This window comes from Heliangelus exortis, chromosome 1 (genome assembly GCF_036169615.1).
Source record: "Heliangelus exortis chromosome 1, bHelExo1.hap1, whole genome shotgun sequence".
NCBI lineage: Eukaryota > Metazoa > Chordata > Aves > Apodiformes > Trochilidae > Heliangelus > Heliangelus exortis.
In genome coordinates this window covers 121213466-121233481 of record NC_092422.1, presented here as the reverse complement: position 1 = coordinate 121233481, position 20016 = coordinate 121213466, and the positions used below count along the sequence as shown (strand labels likewise).

The 20016-nt window shown below is 46.3% G+C and overlaps 1 protein-coding gene across 1 annotated transcript; it reads right to left on the bottom strand.

Moving 5' to 3' along the window:
• Positions 1-80: 80 nt before the first annotated feature.
• LPCAT3 (lysophosphatidylcholine acyltransferase 3) lies at positions 81-14796 on the bottom strand. Its single transcript, XM_071763474.1, is given in 14 exon segments — positions 81-429; positions 565-691; positions 811-969; positions 1499-1646; positions 2277-2443; positions 2770-2856; positions 3553-3661; positions 4072-4250; positions 5294-5331; positions 5444-5537; positions 5689-5795; positions 5907-6014; positions 14581-14713; positions 14716-14796. Coding segments are annotated over 13 exon segments (1512 nt in total). The 5' UTR covers positions 14782-14796; the 3' UTR covers positions 81-429; positions 565-574.
• Between the last annotated feature and the right edge of the window lie 5220 nt (positions 14797-20016).

Here is a 20016-nt window from a genome sequence, read left to right as displayed (position 1 = left end):
ATCACCTTGCTCAGTGGTGTGCAACAGGGGTGTGCACTCCCCCACTGAGGCAACCTGAGAGGAAAGGAGCTGAAGCCGACTTGAAAAAGACCAGGAGCAATTTTTATCTTGGATGACCAACGTAGAAAAATCAAGAAGGTGGCTCCAATGCAATACAGTGCCTGCCGTGAGTGTTTTACAATCATCTGAGATCAGCAGAGAGATACAAGTGTCCACCGAGGGAGGCAGAGAGATAAGGCAACATATAGAACGTGGAGGATCTGGAAGGAAGCTTATTCCTTTTCCCTCCTTTTGGGTCTCTGACGCTGTGCTTTCTCTTTCCCCCTCCTCAGGTTCAGAAAAGTCTTACTTTAGCACAGCGAACTTGGCAGGTGATGCTTTGCTTCTGGAGTGTTAAATCAACTCCTACAAATGCACAGGTGGTACAATCTGAAAAAGAGAAAAGCGCCAGATTTGTTTCAGTTGGCTTTATGTTTGCCTTTCACCGTGGGATGTAACATTGTTACCCCGCTTCACCTCCTTGTCCCAAGTGCGGTATTCTCTCTCCACACAGTACAGCCTTACCTTTTGGCTGTTATTCTGCTTTTTTAAGCTTTTCTTTTCGTGGCACAATTAATCTGCGAATGTAAGGCAACACAAATAATAAAGTGAAGTACAACACATGGCCGAGGAAATAAACGGATCTGTACACCTGTAAAGAGAAAGGCAGGGTTAAGGATCAGCAAGCAGCTTTGAGCCGAGGACAGATGAGAAAGCATGGAGGAAAAAAGGATGGATTTCACGGGTCACCTGTTTGTGGCTACTAAATACCTTAATCCATTTGTCCCAGGTAAAAAGGCAAAATGGCACCAGAGAGTAACCCATAAACATCCAGTGGTTGGTCTGCTGCAACACGTAGAAGAGGGGCCGCAAGACAGTGATGGATGCCAAAGAGCTCAGGGGAGGACTATCCCGAATGAGGTTTATGACCTGATTTTAAGAAAAAACAGAATTCTCCTCAGCTGGCTATCCTATGGCTATATAACGCAGGCTTTGAGGCCAGAGTACCTAGCCAGCTGTGTAAAATGAATTTTAGTAAGCAGACATCCTAAAATATTTAAGTACCCCATCCTGCTCAATGTTTTAATTAAGGAAAAAAAAGTTTAAATAGGGAATGCTGTTCTCTCAGTACTGGCAGATTTAGCAGAGGAATTCAGCTCATGTGCTTGTCCTCCAACCTTTCCAGCTGCCAAGCACTTCTGTTGCCCTCTATTCATATGCCAGGTTCTCCATTTTCCTTCCTGTCATCTTCACTCAATTTATGGCTTGTCTGTGCAGAAGCCAGCAACCTACTGAGCTCTTGAGAACAGAACTGTATGATGTTTGAAAACCAATTCCAAAGCGAGGATCTGTTTTTCATATTTAATCCAAGTAAAGCCTTCAATGGGGTAGTTTTTCCAGGCTCCCAGGGAAAGGCTAATGCAGGCCACCCCGTTTTGGTAAGTCAGACAAAGCGCACCTGTCTTTCAACGATGACTATAAGCAACTCCATCTGAAAGCACACCAGGTAGCCAGAGTGCAGCCCGTGCCAAATGGCCAGGAAGAACAGGGCCAGTGCCTGTGACAGCAGTTTGTTACCCAGGAACTTCAGGCGCTTGAAGATGTAACTAGAGCAGAAAAGAAACAAACTGGAAGTGCTTCTAGTTTATTGCCTGTCCTCCCTTCTCTGTGTCAGAGGTGCAGGGCCCGGGTGACTCTGCACGCCCTGTGGTGACAGGAACGGCAAGACAGCTTCCCTCACCAGGGCAGGATGTACCTCAGACCTTTTCTTGAAGAAATCACAGGTAGTGGCAAGAAGTGGTTCATCTAGTGACGCACGCAGAGATGAACATATTTTACAATTCAGTTGTGTGTCCCAGCAAGTGTGTTGAGCCAAAACCTGGCTCAGTCATTGCAGAGGAAGCATCAAGAGGAGTGATGTAGGAACCACTGTCAGAGCAGTTCTGTAGCTGTTGGACCAGGCAGCCACAGGGCTTGCTGTGGTCCCATTCTAGCTTCTGCCCTCTTGTTGACATCAACTGCTTGCCTGGATTAGGGAACTGCTCTTTCAGATGGAACAAAAAGCTCTCTTTAACCCAGTAACCTTTCAAAATGGGACAGCAGCAAAATTTGGAAGAAAGTGTGCAAGAACTGAAAATGCAGATACTCCTCTAATGCTCTCTCCTAGCCTAGGATCTTGGTTCTGTTGTCACTGATGTTCCTAACACATTATAGAAAGGGATTTTTGTCCTGCTCACCGGGCCACCCAAGCATTGGTGTTGGTGTTGAAAGAAGCGATGGTCCCTGTAAACAAAGGTGTTGTCTCATACAGCCAGACCTTCATGTTGGCACAGGCATTCCATAAAGGCTTTCCATTCTTGTCCTTCCCATTGTACCCCAAACCAACAAGGATGCAGACACCTTCCTAAGAAAAAAGATTCACAAGAAAGATGGAAGAAAACATGCTTTTTTCTTTTTATTTTTTTGCTTTTTTGAAAGGCAGAGCTGGGGGAAGCTCTGACTCTATTATTATAGAGTGGAGAGGCACCACTGTCGAAACAAGTGGAATAAAAACTGCCTGCTTTTTAGTTATAGTCTTTACTAACTTAAAGCAAGCTAAACTATCCTGCACTGATCCCCAGATATTTGGATTATTCCATTTAGTGCTAAGTCCAAGAGCATACTAAGTAGCTGCAAAGGTGCTGTGTTTGTTCATTTGTCTTTTGTTTCTGGAACGATACCCAGACTCACCGTAACAAGCCAGCAGGTTACGTATTTGTAGAGTATAATTTTTCCCCAGATCAATATGTAACCACAACGGAACCAGAAGGGCTTCTCCTGCAGAGAGAAGAAGGAAACAGAATAAAAATAAACACTGGGGGTGAGTGGGAATAATGAGATAAGGTGGATGAGAACTCATCAGCATCTTTTGTTTTAATCTGATGTGTGTGTTGAGACTGCTATATGGACCGGACTGCCAGGCTACTGGATTGTTCAGATTTATGTATAATCCTCCTTCCTTTGGTAATATTTGGATGTACCAAAATAGGTACTTTTAGAAGACTATGAAATTAGCATAATCATTGTAGAATTTACACCTCCATTTAGTGATACTGACACAGAAACACTGATAATCTGCAGGTCGCAATTACTTGTGAAGAGTTTTCTAAGAACCTCAAAGTTGCTCTTGCGAATTACTTTAGTGAAGTTCTTTGTATGTAATGGTTAAATGGAAGGTCATTAAAAGGTGACAAAATACATACGTTAGGTTTCCAAGCCCAATATTAATTCTCTGTAAGTTTTCATTTGATTCAGTTCAGTTTAACATATTTCTGTTCTGCATGAAATGGAATCTATAGGACAGGCAGTAAAGCCAGATCAGTTGTGGAAAGGCTTATCACTAGTTGCTGGCTTATTTTTAGCCTGAGGCAAAATTAAAAAAAAGAAAAATTAAAAATTCCACTCTTGTAGATGAATAGCCCACCAAAGAAGTGAAATTCTTCCACATCCCAGGACTGCCAAATGCATACATACCATATAATCATCTGAGATGAGGTATTCATCTGAGATGTAGAGGCTTGACAAGGTATAGGTTACTAGAAACAGGAGACCCAAACTCAGGCGCTTGAGAGCAGGCACAAAACTGAGAAGGAAAAATACGAAGGTCAAAGAAAAGCCTTGGAAAGAGACTGTCAAATTCATAATTTTAAAAACAAGTTGAGAAGAGGAGGTAGGGGAGATAGCAACAGGGAGTCACCATCTTCCACTGCAGCAGATGCCTCTGTTTGGAAGCTCAGATGCTAACATGACCAGGTTGGGACCGAGACTGTTCCAAAGATGTCAAGCGGTCGTTGACGTTCATGCCCTGGAACAATGCTAGGACATCAAGCAGAGACTTACGAGCAGCTTTTTAAAGTTGCCATGTTTTAAAAATAATTTTTGATCACAATACTTCAGTGTCGAGGTAAGAAGGCACTCTGCTGCAGGGAACATGTGGAAGATTCAGCATTCTGGGGTCTTAGGAAGGTGAGAAGCTAGGTGGCTTTTTATTACCTATTGGGTCTCTGGCCTTGAACGTCAGTCATCTCACCCCTTGCCAGTTTCTGATAGTCTACCATGGAGAACTGAGGCCCCACCATGAAGGCACCATAGAAATAGGAGAATCCTGAGACCTCCAGCAAGGTAGGAACTCCACGGACAGCAAATTGCCGCTGCTCAGGGGTCAGGAACTCCTGCACCAAAGGCAGTGACATTAATATCATCCTAGGGGATCTCATTCTAGCTCTGGATGCTATGTTTTCAGCCTACTTCATTATTGGTCTCAGTTGTTGCTCTCCATGTATATGGAACTTTTCACTTTGTATTTAATGTTTATTCTTCTCTCCAGCCCTGTCTATGTTTACTACCTTTAAAAAGCAACAAAATCCAATGGCTAAGACCCATTGCACAGATCTCTATTCCCAAATGAGCTCAAAACATGAAACGGATCTATTGATATGCATCCTTGCTGCCATAGTAGTAGCACTGTATCTGACCTATCCCAGTCTGACTGGAAATAGTACTCTCCTGAGACCTTATTGTCCTACAATTCCTACTTCACAATGCAAGAATTCATTGTCTTTAAATACTTGGAACTTTGTGGACATCTCAGCTCAACCTTGTCTTCTTCCTGTCAGCGGTGGTTTCATGGGTGCTTAAGACTCAGTCAGGCCCCAAACAGGAGATGGGGAATTCAGATACTTGAAGCAGGATTAAGAGACTGCAGCAAGCATTCTGCCTTCTCCCACACACTGGGCTGTGCAACTTCTCTCACTGTTTCATCTGGTCTAAAAACAGGGCCCTAACAAATAATAAAGGGCAACCATTCACAAGGATACAGTTAGCCTTAACAAGGCAAAGGAAGATGAAAACTGAGATCCAGTGGTGATGGTCTGCAAGCTAAAGGTACACTACCCACAAGACAGCATTTGGGATTGGGAATCTAAAGCAACAGCATTTGGGGAAGGAGATGGTACGGAATTTGGAAGGGGGCAGAATAATATTCTGACATGATTGAAACACCTTTTGTCCATCTCTAATCACTACTGTCTCCGTTCCAAATTACTTCTTTCCACTCCAGAATCCAGTGTCCTCTGATACTGACAGATGCTCCCCTCTCAGCTATGGCTTTTACCAAACAACGAATGCACTTCCTTGGAACTAGGTGTTCTGACCTCTAGCTGACTGTAATGGCACAGAAGAGGGGAGGAGGAATGAAGGAGAAATGGTATCTCACCGGATCTTTTCCTCCATCATAGTAATCGATGGCCAGACCTGGAGGTGAGAAACAATTATTTGAAGCCATAGGATAGGCTGAACAAGCACTCCTCTCTTCCCTGAGATAGGTCTTGCACAGGGCAAGAGACAGGAAGTAGACGTCACTCACCGATCAACTTGAGTGTCAAGACACAGTGTGGCATTGTCCACTTGATGTCATAATGCTCTGTGGCTGTGAAGTAATATCCAGCCATAAGGTATGTCTGAAAGAAACCATTGTTTGGGTTATTCAAACTAACTCCTTCAGCTGGTTTTGATCTGTGTCCACTCTTCCACCCACAGTTGCTACTGGGAAGCACAAAAGCGGACAGACGGCTCTTTTCTACAAACTGATGCAGTAAGAAAGATTTTTACCATCTGAAAGAGGAACGTGGTGAAGACTGCAGTGATTGTGCGACCCATTAGTCTCAGTATGAGGAACTGGATTAGGACACACACCAGGGAATGAAAGAACTGCATCCCTGTGGGACAGGAAAGAGAGAGAGAGATGGAGTAGAAACGACATCAGTGGTCCTCCAAAATCATAGCACACCCTGGGATAGGGCAGCTCTTTCTGCCCAAACTCATCTTACCAAAATTGAAGTAAGCAATTGAGAGTCCCGTGAACACATTGTAGAGATGAATGAGGTAGGTCTCCTTCTGGAAGAGGAAATAGCGCTGGAACAAGGCAAAAGGATATCCTGAGGGAAAAAAAAAAGAAAAAAAAGAGTTGTAAATTAGTGTAGACAGGCATCTGTAGTGGTCCAGACTAGCTTTTTTCAGTATGTTATTAGAAACACGTACTGTACACAGATATATCAACACAGGTCACAGCATACATTCCTGATGCTGTATTTCCACCTGGGGAGATAGATGCCAGATGAATGACTATGTATATTATACAGAAGAAAATACTTCAACAGGAACATATCAAAGTTGACTCTGAAGTGCAAAGGAATTCCAAGATTACAATTACTGGCCTCATTCAGTACATGAGACACATAATGCAGAAATTCATGAATCAGATTTTAGTCTCTGATTCATTTCCAAATTCTGTGACAAACACAGTGAATGTGGAGAGAAGCTGGTCTTAAAAAACAAAAAAAACCCAAAACCCGAAAAACCCCACCAAAAACCAAAACAAAACAAAAGTGGGGGGGAATTTGGGAATTTTATGGTCAATACCATTACACTGTCTTAAAAAATTCAAACCCTGCTCCCACCTTGACGAGTTCTCACACAATGCTGACCAGCTTTAGTCCCAGAATTCCTCAAATGACCTTCAGTAGCATGTTCTCTTTTCCACCTCTCCAACTTCAGATTTGCATCTCATTTGTGAACTACTGGGCACACAAAGCTGTAACTAAAATCCACTGATATTACCCACGTAGTTTTTTGAAAAAAAATCAAAGTCAAAAGTATTTCAGATGGAGCAGCTAAGATAAGTGGAAGGAGAGTTTTTCGCTAGCATTTTCTGCATGTCAGCTCCCAGTCTAATTTAGGAATGCCTCCAGATTATTCATCTGTGGCTCTATGAAGTGAGAAGCAAACATTTGTGAAGCACACAAATTTGTGTAGCTTGGTGAGAACTGACATACGGAAACCCATGAGTAAAATTAAATTCTGTTTTCTTGGTGAGGTTCATGTAGCATGCAATAAACATTGCCACATAACACACAATAAGCAAACAAACAAATAAAAGGAATGTTCTAATACATATTGACACAGGAAGCATTGTCCATCTCAGCAGCACGTGAAATCTACACTATTATTCTTTCTAAAGGCGTGTACACAGTGAGCTGAACTGGAACAGCAGAAGCAACTCTAATTCCTCCATTCTGCTACTTACTGCTCTACTTTGTAAGCTTTTGTTTTTTTATCCTGATTAAAAACAAAAGAAAACAAAACCATCTTCTAGAAGAACAAAAAATTTCATCACATACCATCATACTGGCATCCATACTGCCTAGCTGAAATCTGCAGCAGTGGATAGATCTCTGAGACTTGCACTAATGGAGTAATAGCAGCAGTAGGTACTTAAATTTTTATATGGAGCTGTAATAAAAGGTGATGAAATGCACATTTTGCCAAGAAGTGTCTGACGGATGGCAGGTTCCAATAAGCAAGGCCATTACTGTGAGAGGAAACTCTGTCTCCTTATGTAAAATACACATATTGCAGACTGCCAGTGCTAACAGCCTGAGGTGGAGCCATTTCAAGGTCCTCCCTCTCCCTGCCAAATCCCTTGGGTATTAGGGATTTCTGAGCTCCCTTCTAGGTCCCAGACAGCACCACACTTTACTGAGCCCAGCTGTGTACCTGCTTCTTCCTGAAACCAAGCTGCTGCTCCCAATTTCCTCAGCCTGTTGCCACCCCTCTTTTGGTTTTCCCTGCCTCCTTGTTCCTTTTCCTTCCTCCTTTTGTGTCCAGTTCTGGTTTCCACGCCACAGGATGCTTTCTTGGCCCGAGTGACCAGCCAGCCCCACATACCATGGCCCTTTGCCTGCAGAGCCTGGCAACCTCACTCCTGCATGCTCATCCAGCTTCATCTTCCCTTCTGCAACCACGGCTCCAAATTACCCCACAAAATGCCATACCCAAAATGCCCGTTTTCCCTTCCTGCTCTGACACCAGAATCAGAGTTACCTGCCTCTGCTGTCCTTGAATGCCAGCTGAGGGGCAAGGACAGAATCAGTAAAGAAAGTTAATCACACAGGCTCTGTAGGGATAACTCCAAGAATTAGAGCAATTAACATGATTGGAAAAAAAAAACCAAAAAACAAACATGCAAGAAGTAATATTGTCTAACAGCCTTATATGCAGAAACATACAGAAGGAGATTCTTTTTTTCACCCGTCAATTTTCATGCTGAAGTTTGATAAACATAGTAACAACTGGCTTTGTGAAATGAGAACTGGTGAAAAAATTATAAAATGTAAACATCAGCTTTGATAAAAAGTTAAAATACTGAGGTTTACCACAGAAAAATGTTTCCCCCTTTTGAAGAAGCTCTGATCAGAAATATAAGCAAAGCACCATCTATTGCTGTTTGTTGCCATTTATGGTTTTAAAACCGCATTTGTAAGGGCCTCCCATTCTCAAAAATCAGTACAATCTTACAAACATTCCATAGCATCAGAAAAAAAAAAAAAAAATTTTTTTTTGCTCCAGCCATTGCTGTAGAGAGAATTAAGTTATGACTAGATACTATAATGTACCTCAAATTTCTAAAAGCCAGACATTTTATATATTTTCTACTACCCCAAAATAGTGTTTCCACTCTTTAAAAAAACCTGTCTTACCTGTTGCACATACTCCTTTTTTAGCTCTACACAGAATGTGTAGAACCCCATGGTTAGGGTAATGCTGAAGGATAAAGAATTGTGAGCCCTTGCACATAGAGTCACTGGTATGTGCAAAGTCTATGTTTTTAGAAAGCCACGAATTTAAATCCCTATCTTGTACTGCACGGCTGCTGCTGCAGCTAAAAAATCATGTTGTTGGCCTAAATTCTTCTGATATCCAGAGCAACTTGCAGTACTCTGGACTGCAATTTAGTTAGTTTTGCTGCACATGAGATAATTTTCTCAGGTTTACAACTGGGGGAGTTCCACACTGCAGATACAAACTTCAACACCTCCCCAGTGACAGTGGATACTGAGCAGCAGTGCCCATTCTGCTGCGGCCTGTGCATTTCTGAGCACTCATATACTCTCTGTTAAACAATGAGCTATTCCTACCAATAACAGCAGCACTCCTGCCCCACTACAGGGTTCTTGAAGCAGCCTGAATCAGCACAGCAAAAGCAGGAGAATTTTTCAGGACACTGTTGCCACTTGGCAGGCTTGCTGTCACATTTGGGTATGTCAGTGCTGCAGGATGCTCTGCTGCTTTGCTTTCCCCATTCAGAAGCAACAGGAGTGGTAGTCTCAGATCCTTGCTGCTGAGGGAGTCTGTACAGCAGTGCCCTGCCTGCCAAACTCCTCTTTCACAGCTCCCCCGAGGCAGGAAACCAGCTGTAACACACCAGGGAAAAACAGAAGGTGACCCACTGATCCAACGTAATTCTCCTCTCTGTGCACCATGGAATTAAAAAGTAGTCTGCATGCTAAGTTGATTTTTGCCTCTAGATAAGACTTTCTCTAGCAGGGAATTAGCAATTGATACAAAAGGGACAAATTGGCCGGGACATGCTGCTGCTAAACTCCTTTTCTTTTTTAACTTCATGGGAACAAGAGGATAATATGTCCTTAACAGAACTCCAGCACTTAAAGGAAATGACAAGGTCAACTTTTTCCCAACAGCCATTTGAGAGAGTAACAGGCAGCTGCACAATGCCCAGGTTGTCCACAGAGACAAGAATCTAACTGAGCAAAAAAAGTAAATGAGCAAGAGGCTGGATTAGGCAGGAGGATAGTTATAATTCCAAGCAAAACCAGAGTTGTCACATCTTCCATATTCTGGAATGGGTGATTAAGATACTGGGTTTTTTTTTCTTAGAGATAAAGCTGCAAATAACACCACCAAATAACAACAAAAGAAACATTCTTTTCATCTCTGCTCCCTTCATTTCCCCCTTTATATGTGTTAGCTTCGTTTCATCTTCAGGAGAGCAGATCAGACTATTTTTATTCTTCTCCCTTTTGCTGATCAGTTAACTCCATCTACCTTTGTCAACATCTAGCAGATCAACTGTTTCAACTTTCTTGTAAGACTGCTAAAACTAAAGGAAGAGGACAACAGGAAAAAGACATGTAAATATCTAAGCCTTACTTAGTATCTTCATTTCAAAGATATTTGCTTTTTCTGCCTATAATACTGCAAAAGTCCCACACCTTGTTTAACACTGGGTGTACACATGAGTATTTTAATTCAGCCCAGAGTGTACTTTTGAAATCCATTTAAGGTGCTATATTTTGCATAGCAGAACTTTCTCAAATCATGTGTACAGGACTCTATCAGACAAACCTGAAGTGATCTGAAAACACATTCCAATGGGTGCTCTGTCTGTAAGACCAGACTGAAGCAAATTCAAAGTAAATGCCCCAAGCCCATCAGGTACTGCAAAAAAACCTAGTCTGCTCTACAGGTCTACTCCTGTACCATTTTACTTGCTAATGTAGATGCAAGCAGTGTGTAGCATTATACAGATTTTTGATTTTTATTTTTTTTTTTTTAAGGAATAAGATGTATTTAAAGCTAAGAGTTTAAAAAAGGCAGCATTTGAGTGTTCTGTGACAGGGCTGATTTTAGCACCTGTGACAGAATGGTGCTGCCTCTTACAACTTCTTCTCTCACTTCTTACCATTGAAACCAGTTGTTTTCCTCCCCTTCAGCAAGGTTCTTGCTTGGCTGACCAGATGGGGACATGATTTGGGTGACCACAGGGAGAATTTCACTGAGTCGAAAAATCTTCCAAGATTCAGAGAGCAGGAATAAGCAGAGGACGTAAAAAAATGTTAAAAGATAGAAGAGGAGGAGATAAGACCATTCGCAAGCAAAGCAGCCGGTTTCTGGCATCTATTCAGTCAGAACATGTTAATTTCTGCAGGTCACTGCCATGTCTATAGATGAGAGAACACTTTCCCAGTGCTTTTCCTGGCAGGTGTCAGCAGATCAGCAGGGTCAGTTCTGGCACAGAGCTCTACAGACTACGCTGGCCCCTCTCCACACCAGGCAGCAGAGCATGCCAGGTAGCTTGCAAGCCACTGTCTCATAGTGTGGCCACTCACTCCAGCAACCAGAAAGTAACTCTGCAGGTATGGAGCTGAGACCACTGATGTCTTCCATGCTGACCTAAAGGCAGTTTCTCCTGGGGGAACACTAGGCCTGGACCTCCTGAAGAATGCAGAGCAGAGGATACACCCCAGAAGTCATTTTAGTATGATTGATAGACATGAGTGTACTAGACATACAACAGCTTTTTAAATGGCAGGATCCAGAACTATCCTTCAAGTATTACTGCTTTTGATAATATTGCCAAATTGAAGCCTAAAATCTTCGAAGGTTATTTATGCAAATTTTCACATACAGGAAGTCTTTAATCTTCTGGGTAATGGAATCTATTCTAGTTGTATTATTTCCTTCAAAATTGCAGGATGTAATGGAGGCGTCTCTGATTTAAATGTAAAGCTGTGACTAAAATGCCCAGGATTTGCTCAGCAATGTGCTGTTACAATCTTCACTAAGAAAACTTGGCGCCTTTTAGGACTACTTTCATTTTTGCTCTTGGTTGCTCTTCCTCCTTTCTCCTTCTACCCTGTATTTAAATTTTTTCACTACTCACAGAATGATAATAGATTTACATGACCTCATTTGGTTATATCAGATCATGACTAAGTGTGCAGTCTTAGTCTGAATCAAGAGAGTCCTATTTTTTCAACAATAATTCAGCCTTCTCTGGAATTTAACATAAGAAGTTTCAAAGTTCTTTCCAATTCTTCCTCTTTTTAAGAAGGCTATTTTTTACCAGTTTCTAATGATCTACTAAACAGTGAAACCCTAGAAACAGTTGTCACAGTAGAACTGCACAATACAGAGGATGAACTGCATTACAGAAGAGGAAATAAGCAACAACTTTTAAATCCATCTTATGAACCGTGTCTCATCCTCATGGTCTTGCTTTGAAGTAATTCAGCAGTATTAGCTGTAGCCACAAAATAATTCTCTTCCTGAGTCTATGCAAACACCTGAAATGGAGGAACTGTGGGAAAAGCCATATCTTGCCTGTCCTAATGACAGGCCCAGCTTTTAGAAACACCTTTCATTTATACCCCACGCCACTGTACAAAGTGGTCAGCAGTGCCAGTTGCATTACCAGCAGGTTTAAAGCCTTCAGTCACACTAAAAGGATTGTAAGCTAAGCTGCAATTAAATGAACACTTCTTTGCTAGTGCCAAGTTAAGGAACTCTTCTCACTCCCGCATTGCTCTGGAGTGGTGCTTGGCCCTTCCTTTTAATATAATGGTATAACACTTTACTACTCATGCATTAAGCAGGAAAGCTGGAGTCAATCCTTCCTGCCTGAGTGGTTCAATCTACACGACCTGTGAGAGTATCAAACTGTAGACAAGGCTGTTTTGCATGCCTCTAAGCCTTCTGTCTGAAGTTATGCCTTCAATTGTATGTAATTAAGAGATACTGAGCAAGGGGAAAAGGACAAGGAAATGTGCAGCTCTAGCCTCCTGGGAGGGTACACATTTCAGGTATGCAAGGCAAAGAGATGTGAGCGGGTTCCCGGTCTCTAATCCCAGACTTTTAACAGAAATTATAAGGATCCATTAAGACTTTATGCAAAGAAGACAGTGGCCTACATCAGGAGGGGACACTGTTCCACCTCAGTGGCTTAGCGTGGGGACTTTATGAATGCACTGACTGCAGCGGGCATCTATTCTTACCATTATGATAATTCTCTGCTGTTTATTTCAAAGCAATGTGGGTTTGCTCACACATAGGGCACCACGCAGTAAACAGCCTTCCAATGCCACGTTCTAGCTTACTGCTACAACGAGGAACTCAAGAGAACATGTTCAAGGGGCATTCTGTAAAAACACCATCCTACTGTATGCATCTGCCTCCACACATGCTTGCTAACACCTTTTTTGTATCCATACTTGTTAGACTAGTCTCTTGACTGGTTCAGTAAACTAGCCCAGTAGCAAACTATCTGCTTTTTCTGGTTTAGGTTTCTGCCAGGCAAGTAGATTTAATCAGATCACAATTAAAGTACAAGAGACAGACGTGGGAGAAAGGCCAGCAAGACTTTTTCTGTTCAGCTGAGGGACCTGGCAGATTAGTTCACACTGATTTATGTGCATGTCCTGTATACGTTTTCTATTACTTCTCCCTTTGGAGAAGAAGTCTGGTGTAACTTCTAAGTTAAGTTCAAAATTATAGCCAGTTCAACCCCCTGTTACCTACCCTTGACATAAAGAATGTTTTGTTTGATCTTTCACATTGCACGGCAAATCAAGCAAGACCAACTGTGGTCGAGACCACAGTTATGAAGTGACACAACTTTTCTTGTGCCCCTTTTTAAAGTTACACATCTAGTTAGCCAAAGGAACTTTGACAGATTACACAGTAGCAGCTGTACCCCTTCCCATATATTTTTAGGTTCAGATAAAAGCTTGCAGTTCCTATCTGCTAGGTGACTACACCACCAAAAGCTTTCAAAGCCCCAAGTTTCACTGGGCATCTGCAGAGATACATCCAGACAGCATGAATTAATGCTGTCTATACTAATGAATTCATGTTTTGGGAGCCACAATCTCCCCCTCAATGCTTAGCCCACATTGTGACTCCAGCCCTGCCTTTGGCCATTTTACATGTGACTAAGTTAGCTCACGTTTAGATAAGCACAAGCAGCGTGTGTTTTGCAACACACTTCGCATTGCAGGTGGAGTGCCAGCACAACATCCCAGGTCTTCCAGCCACTTAGCTCTTAGGCTTCGCTCACCCTACCTGGCAGTCCCCGTGACGACACGCCACGCTCGCATAGCTCCGTGATTGCTGCGGACACTCGCAATGTCTCTGGGCAGAGATCTCTCTCTCTCTCTGCGCTCGGATGGGGCGGCATCTCAGAGGGGCTGCGGGGACTCCTCGGCGCGCACCCCTCCGGGCACACGCTCGTGGGGAACGCCATGCACACGCAGGACCCGGCACGCACGCCAACACAGCGGGACAACTGCAAACAAAGTTCTTGCGCCCAAAACGTCGCCCACGGCACGGACCCGAACCAGACTCGCTTCCTTGCACTCCCGCTACCGGCACCACCGCGGTCGGCTCCGCGTGTCCCCAGAGACAGGCTCTGCCCCCGGCCCCCGACGTGGGGTGCCCGCAACCCTCTGACGGGCACCCAGACTTCCCGCCGGCACACCCGTCGGCTCTCCCGCCCCGCCTCACAGCGGGCTCCCCCTCTCCGCCGGTGCGGGATCGCCCCTTTAGCTTGCTGCCAGACACGTCCCGATCGCGCCGCAGGAGCAGCCGGGCGCAGACCGCTCTCCGCCGGGCCGGTGCTGGCGGGTGGGCTCGCCCGGCGGCTCCCCGCGCACACGTGGCCTGGCACGGCGGCGCTGACACAGGTGCGACTCCGCGCCGGCAAGGAGCTGCCCCGGCCTCGGCCTCCGCGCAGCGCAGCGCTGCCCGGCAGGGCACGGCACGGTGGCGGAGCGGAGCGGAGGGGTCGGCCGGCCCCACGGCGGGAGGGACGCCCTGCCCGGGGCTCGCCCGTCACTCCCGACCGCCGCGCCTTCTGCCCTCCCTTACCCATCAGGATGGAGACGATGAGGCGCAGCGCCTGCTCCGACGAGCCCAGGGCCTCGGCCGCCTGGGCCAGGCCCCAGCCGGACCCCGCCACCGCCATCTTCTCCGCCGGCCGCCGAGCCGGCCGGTCCTTCGTTCCCCGAACCCGGCAGCGGCACCAACCACCGCGGCCCCCGCACCGCTCGCAGCCCCCTCCACGCCCATTGGCTGCGCCGGGCCGGCCGCGCCTCCGCGGCGCCTCCGATTGGACAGCGAGTGGCAGTGGGGCGGGGCCTGCGCTTACTGAGGCAAAGGTTACCCCGCGAGTGGGCGGTGCCGCGGGGCCGTCCCCGCCAGACGGCAATTGGCGAAAGCGCTTCCGAGGGGGCGGGGAGAGGTCCCGGCGGCGGCGGGCGGGGACAAGCGGGAGAGGCGGAGGCCGCCTCCCTCCCCATTGGCTGCGGCGAGACAGGAGAGCGCCGGGCAGCGAGCGGCGAGAGGCGGGGCGGGGCGGGGAGGGGCGGGACGGGACGGGGGTTATTCGCGGGCACCGGGCGTGCGGGGGCGGGTGTAGTGGTTGTGCCAGCGGGGCAGGGCTTGGGTCGCAACCGGGGAATGGAGCTGGGTCGCAACCGGGGAGGGGACGTGGGTCTGGGTCTTCGCCTCGGCTTGGGGTGCTGTGCTGCTGGGTGAGGACAAGGCACGCTACAGAACCTCCACGGTGCTGCCAGGTCTGGACAACCCAAGTGGCTCCCAGGAAACGGGCTGTCGGTGCTGGGCTCTTGTGGCCCAAAGGGACACGCTTCCCCCAGCAGGTAGCTGTCCCGTGCCTTGTCACTGTGGCACCCAGTTCTCTGTGGTCACTCGGTGGCTCTGCCCCCCCACACAATCTCCTCATAACTCTTCAGCTGGGGGACCTTCTAGGTGTATCCCCCATGCAGGTGCCCATGAGTGCGCCCAAAGTTCTCAGCAAAAGCTTCAGGTGCAAAGGATGTGATCCTCTTCCCCTTGTTTGTGTTACCATTTTCCTGCTGTGTTGTTCAGGTGGGCAGTACTGCACGAACTTAGCTGGAGGGGCAAGCACAGACAATACAGGTTTATATGAAAAGGGCCCTCTGGAGGACTCATCCAACCCCCTCCTGACAAGCAGGACTCCAAAACTGGACCATGTTGCTCAGGGCATTGCCTGGGCAATCGCTGTACACTTTCATGGGTGGAGAGCTCCCAGCCTCCCTGGGCACCTGAACCAGTGCTGCTGAATCATGGTTTGGGTGAAGTATTTTTTTGCCCAAATTACACTCTGCATTGCCTCTGTTGCAAGTTATGCCCATCATCTCTTGTCCTGAGAAGTGCCTGACTCCATCCTCTTTATAGCCACCCATTAGACAGTAAGACCTATTAGATCCCATTCCTTGTCAAATCTGACTGGGAGGGACTGACCAGCCAACGTGCCCGTATAGACCTTACTTGCCTGGGAGATGGGGCTACAAACCTCCCCCTCCCTTGCCCTTCTCTTTTCCAGGCTACACAAACCTTTGTATTCCAGATTCCTTAGTATCCAGTCCCCTACCAAGTGGTCCTCCACTGGGCTCTTTTCAGTTTGTTCACACCTCTCATGTTGGGAAGCCTGGAATGTAAACCGTACCACATATAACTTTATCTGTGCCATACAGAGAGAAATAATCACTCCTCTCCACCTGCTGTCATTTGTGCTCTTAGCTCACACAGCTACAAGGGTGCATCACAGGTTGGTGTGCCAGAATCCCCTCAGGATCCTGCTGAGCTGCTTCTTAGCCCATGGTCTCTCATCCTGTGCTGGTGCACAGGACTACACTGACATAGGTGCAGCTCTGACCATGAGGCTTACGGCATGGCTGTGGCATGGGCTCATCTGCTGGGAATGGGCAGGGACAGTTTCCTGCCACCACCTTGCTGCCAGCACTTCTAACCTCTGATTAGCAGATGATGTTCACTCAGTGCCCCTGCTTCCCCACCGCTGCCCTCTTGTTTGCCTTGGCTTGTGGTTCCCCATCCCCCCTCCCCCCCCCGGCCCCATATTTTTTCTCCAGCCTTCACCTTTGCTTTTCCTGTCTTTGCTTGCAAGCCCAGTACAGAGCAACTGGGCCGAGAGGCACTGTGCCATAGAGGGGTGATGGATGAGTGTCAGCTGCCAGTCAGAGGTTCTAAGTGTCAGCAGCAAGGCGTCAGGGGCAAATTGTGCTAAACCCCTGGGAACAGGTCTTGGTGGGCATGGGTTTCACTTTATATAATGTGCTTTTTCCTGCGATCTTCCACCCCAAAATGGCAGAGATCCAAAGAAGGAAGAAGAAATAGTCTTGGAAAAGCAGTTTAACTGCACATGGAGCGGTGCAGCTGGAGATGGAGAGGGTGCAGAGAGTAGACTAGAGAAGGAATAAAAAGAATAAAGGAATGGTTTGACAGAAACCTCACAAAATTCATCAAAACAAATTAACCCAGCAGAGCATGTGGCTTAATGTGGGGTAAGGAAGAACTGAGCCAGAATCACTTCAGAGGTCCACAGTGAAACAGTGAGAAGCAATGGCCTTAAGCTGTCACAAAGGAAATTTCAATTGAACCTAAGGGTGCTTCACTGTGGACACAGTGCTCAGAAAAGGTGGGAAATCTTCAGTCTTGGAGATGTTCAGAAGATGCCTGGACAAGTGCCCAGGGCTCAGAAAAGGTGAGAAAAATGGAAATTAAGTGTAATCAATGCAGTAAGGAAGTGCGTGAAGAAGGGAAGGTCTTGGCCTTGACCTCCAGAAGCCCCTGAAGGCAGCATCAGGTCCAGAGTGGCAATCCAAGATGGTCAGCAAGGGTTTAAACCCCCTCCTGGATAGCTGACTCCATCAGCTTAGACTTTACAGATAGGTTACTGTATTTGTTCACCCTAACTGGTCACTGTTTGACAAACTTTTTGCGAAGTCCAATGACTGACTGAATATAAATCTCTCATTTCCATGTTTAATTTGGTGCTTTTGGTGTTTAGGCTGGTTTCCTAAGTAAAGGAGGCCTATATGAGCATGGTGACTCTCTGTACCTTCCCCAGCCATGTTTGGCAAGGAATGGGCATCCTCAACTTTATTTTAATCAAAATGGAGAGCCAGATTGGAAAAGGAGGCCTGACGGCACCAGCAGTGAAGAAATCCACTCCATAATCAAGCTTCCTCCTGTGTTTGATACAAGTAAATTATCTAACAGATGTACCAGTTCTGCTGTTATAGGCTCTTAGTGTCTTATCCAGCTTGACCATGCTATTGTCTGACAGGAGGTCATTGTTAGAATTTTATTAGAAATCCATGAACAAGTTAAAAAGTGATTAGAACATTCATGAAAGAAAGATCCATTGAGAACGTGTAAACAGTAAGATACACAGCTTCTGGCTCATTAAGGCTCTACACTTTAGACAGCCAAAAGTTGGAGAATATACTAGGGAAATATCATAATCTTGCATTCTTCCTTTAACCTCCACGTCTGTCTTCCCCTCTCATCATCTTTCCCCTTCACATCCTCTTTCTATAAAAATGTAAATCATTGCTGGAGGATTACTTAGGTTCTGTGGGCAATGGCCTTGCTTCGAAGGTCAGACTGTAACCTGGCACCATGCCACTGTAGCTGTGACCACTGGTACTTTGCTGGGCTGGTGGCATGGGATGGTACATCTTCTGGTGGTACATCTGCCTGGTGACAGAGCTCAAGGAACAGGTGCAGAGGCTGAGAAGCATTAGGGAAATGGACTGGTGGAGTCACCCCCAAAAAAAGTTCAGCAGGAGATGGTGAAGCCCTGCACCTCCTGCCATTAGGCAGATGGAGCAAACCAAGTAGATGGGGAGGAATGGAAACAGGATCCTGACCAGAGAGGTAAAAGAATCCCCTCCTGACTTCCATCATCACCCTGGGTGCCCTTGAAGAACGGGTGTGGGCCCCTGGACCTAGAGAATCAGGTAGAGGACAATCAAGAGGAAGATCTGTCTGGAGGGTCTCCTGGTTGCACCCCATCTGCCAGACAGATTACAACCACAGCTATGAAGAAAAAAAGAAGGGTAGGTATAGTTGGTGACTCCCTTCTGAGAGGAACTGAAGGCCCTGCATGCTGACCGGACCCATCCCACAGTGAGGTCTGATGCCTTCCCAGGGCCCAGATGAGGAATATCAGTAGGAGACTCCCTGAGATTATTCGGCCCTTGGATCATTATGCACTGTTGTTGGTAGTCCAGGTGGCATTAATGGAAGAAATACCAGGGCAATTAAAAAGGATTAAAAAGGATTTCAAGGTGCTGGGCTGATTAGTCAATGGGACAGGAGTGCGGGTGGTGTTTGCCTCAGTTCCTGCAGTAGCAGAGATGAATGAGGAGAGGTCTAGGAAAACACATCTTACCAATAGGTGTCTAAAGGATTGCTGCCACCAGCAGAATTTTGGGTTTTTTGACCATGGGGCAAATTCCATGGTACGCAGTGTCCTCAGTTCAGATGGGCTTCATCTGTCTAGCAGGGGCAAAAGGACTGTAGCCCGCAAGTTGGCAGGCTGACCAGGAGGGCTTTAAACTAGGTTTGAAGGGGGAAGGAATTGAAACCGGGCTTTCCAGAGATGATCCTAAGGGTGGACAGCCCAAGTTAAGAGTGAAATCAGCAGCCCAGCTGAAGTGCATGTACACCAATGCATGCAGTATGGGTAACAAACAAGAGGAGCTGGAAGCCATGGTGCAGCAGGAAAGCTGTGATGTAGTCACCATCACAGAAAGGTAGTGGGATGACTCTCATGACTGGAGTGCTGCCACAGATGGCTACAAACTCTTCAGAAGGGACAGACAAGGTAGGAGAGGTGGAGAGGTAGCTCTATATGTTAGAGAGTCTCTTGACTCTGTAGAACTTGAGGTCAGTAACAATAAGGTTGAGTGCCTGTGGATCAAAATCAGGGGGAAGGCCAACAAGGCTGAGATCCTGGTGATGAATTATTCTGCAAGCAGCTGGCAGATGTCTCAAAATCACCAGCCCTTGTTCTCATGGGTGACTTAAACCTGCCGGATGTCTGCTGGGAACTCCACACAGCAGAGAAGAGGCAGTCTAGGAGATTCCTAAAGCATATAGAGAATAATTTCCTGCTTCAGCTGGTAAATGAGCCCACCAGGGATGGGGCTCTGCTATACCTTCTGTTCATAAACAGAGAGGGGCTGGTGGAAGATGTGGTGGTCGGTGGACGTCTGGGGCACAGTGACCATGAAATAATAGAGTTTTCCATACTCAGGGATGCAAGGAGGGCCATCAATAAAACCTGTACGCTGGACTTCCAGAGGGCAGATTTCAGCCTATTCAGAAGACTGATTCAGAGTGTACCCTGGGAAACAGCCCTTGAAAACAAAGGGGGCCAGGAGGGATGGGTGTACTTCAAGAAACAACTCTTGAATGCACAGGAGCAGCTGCCCCTGTGTACTGAAGGGAAAG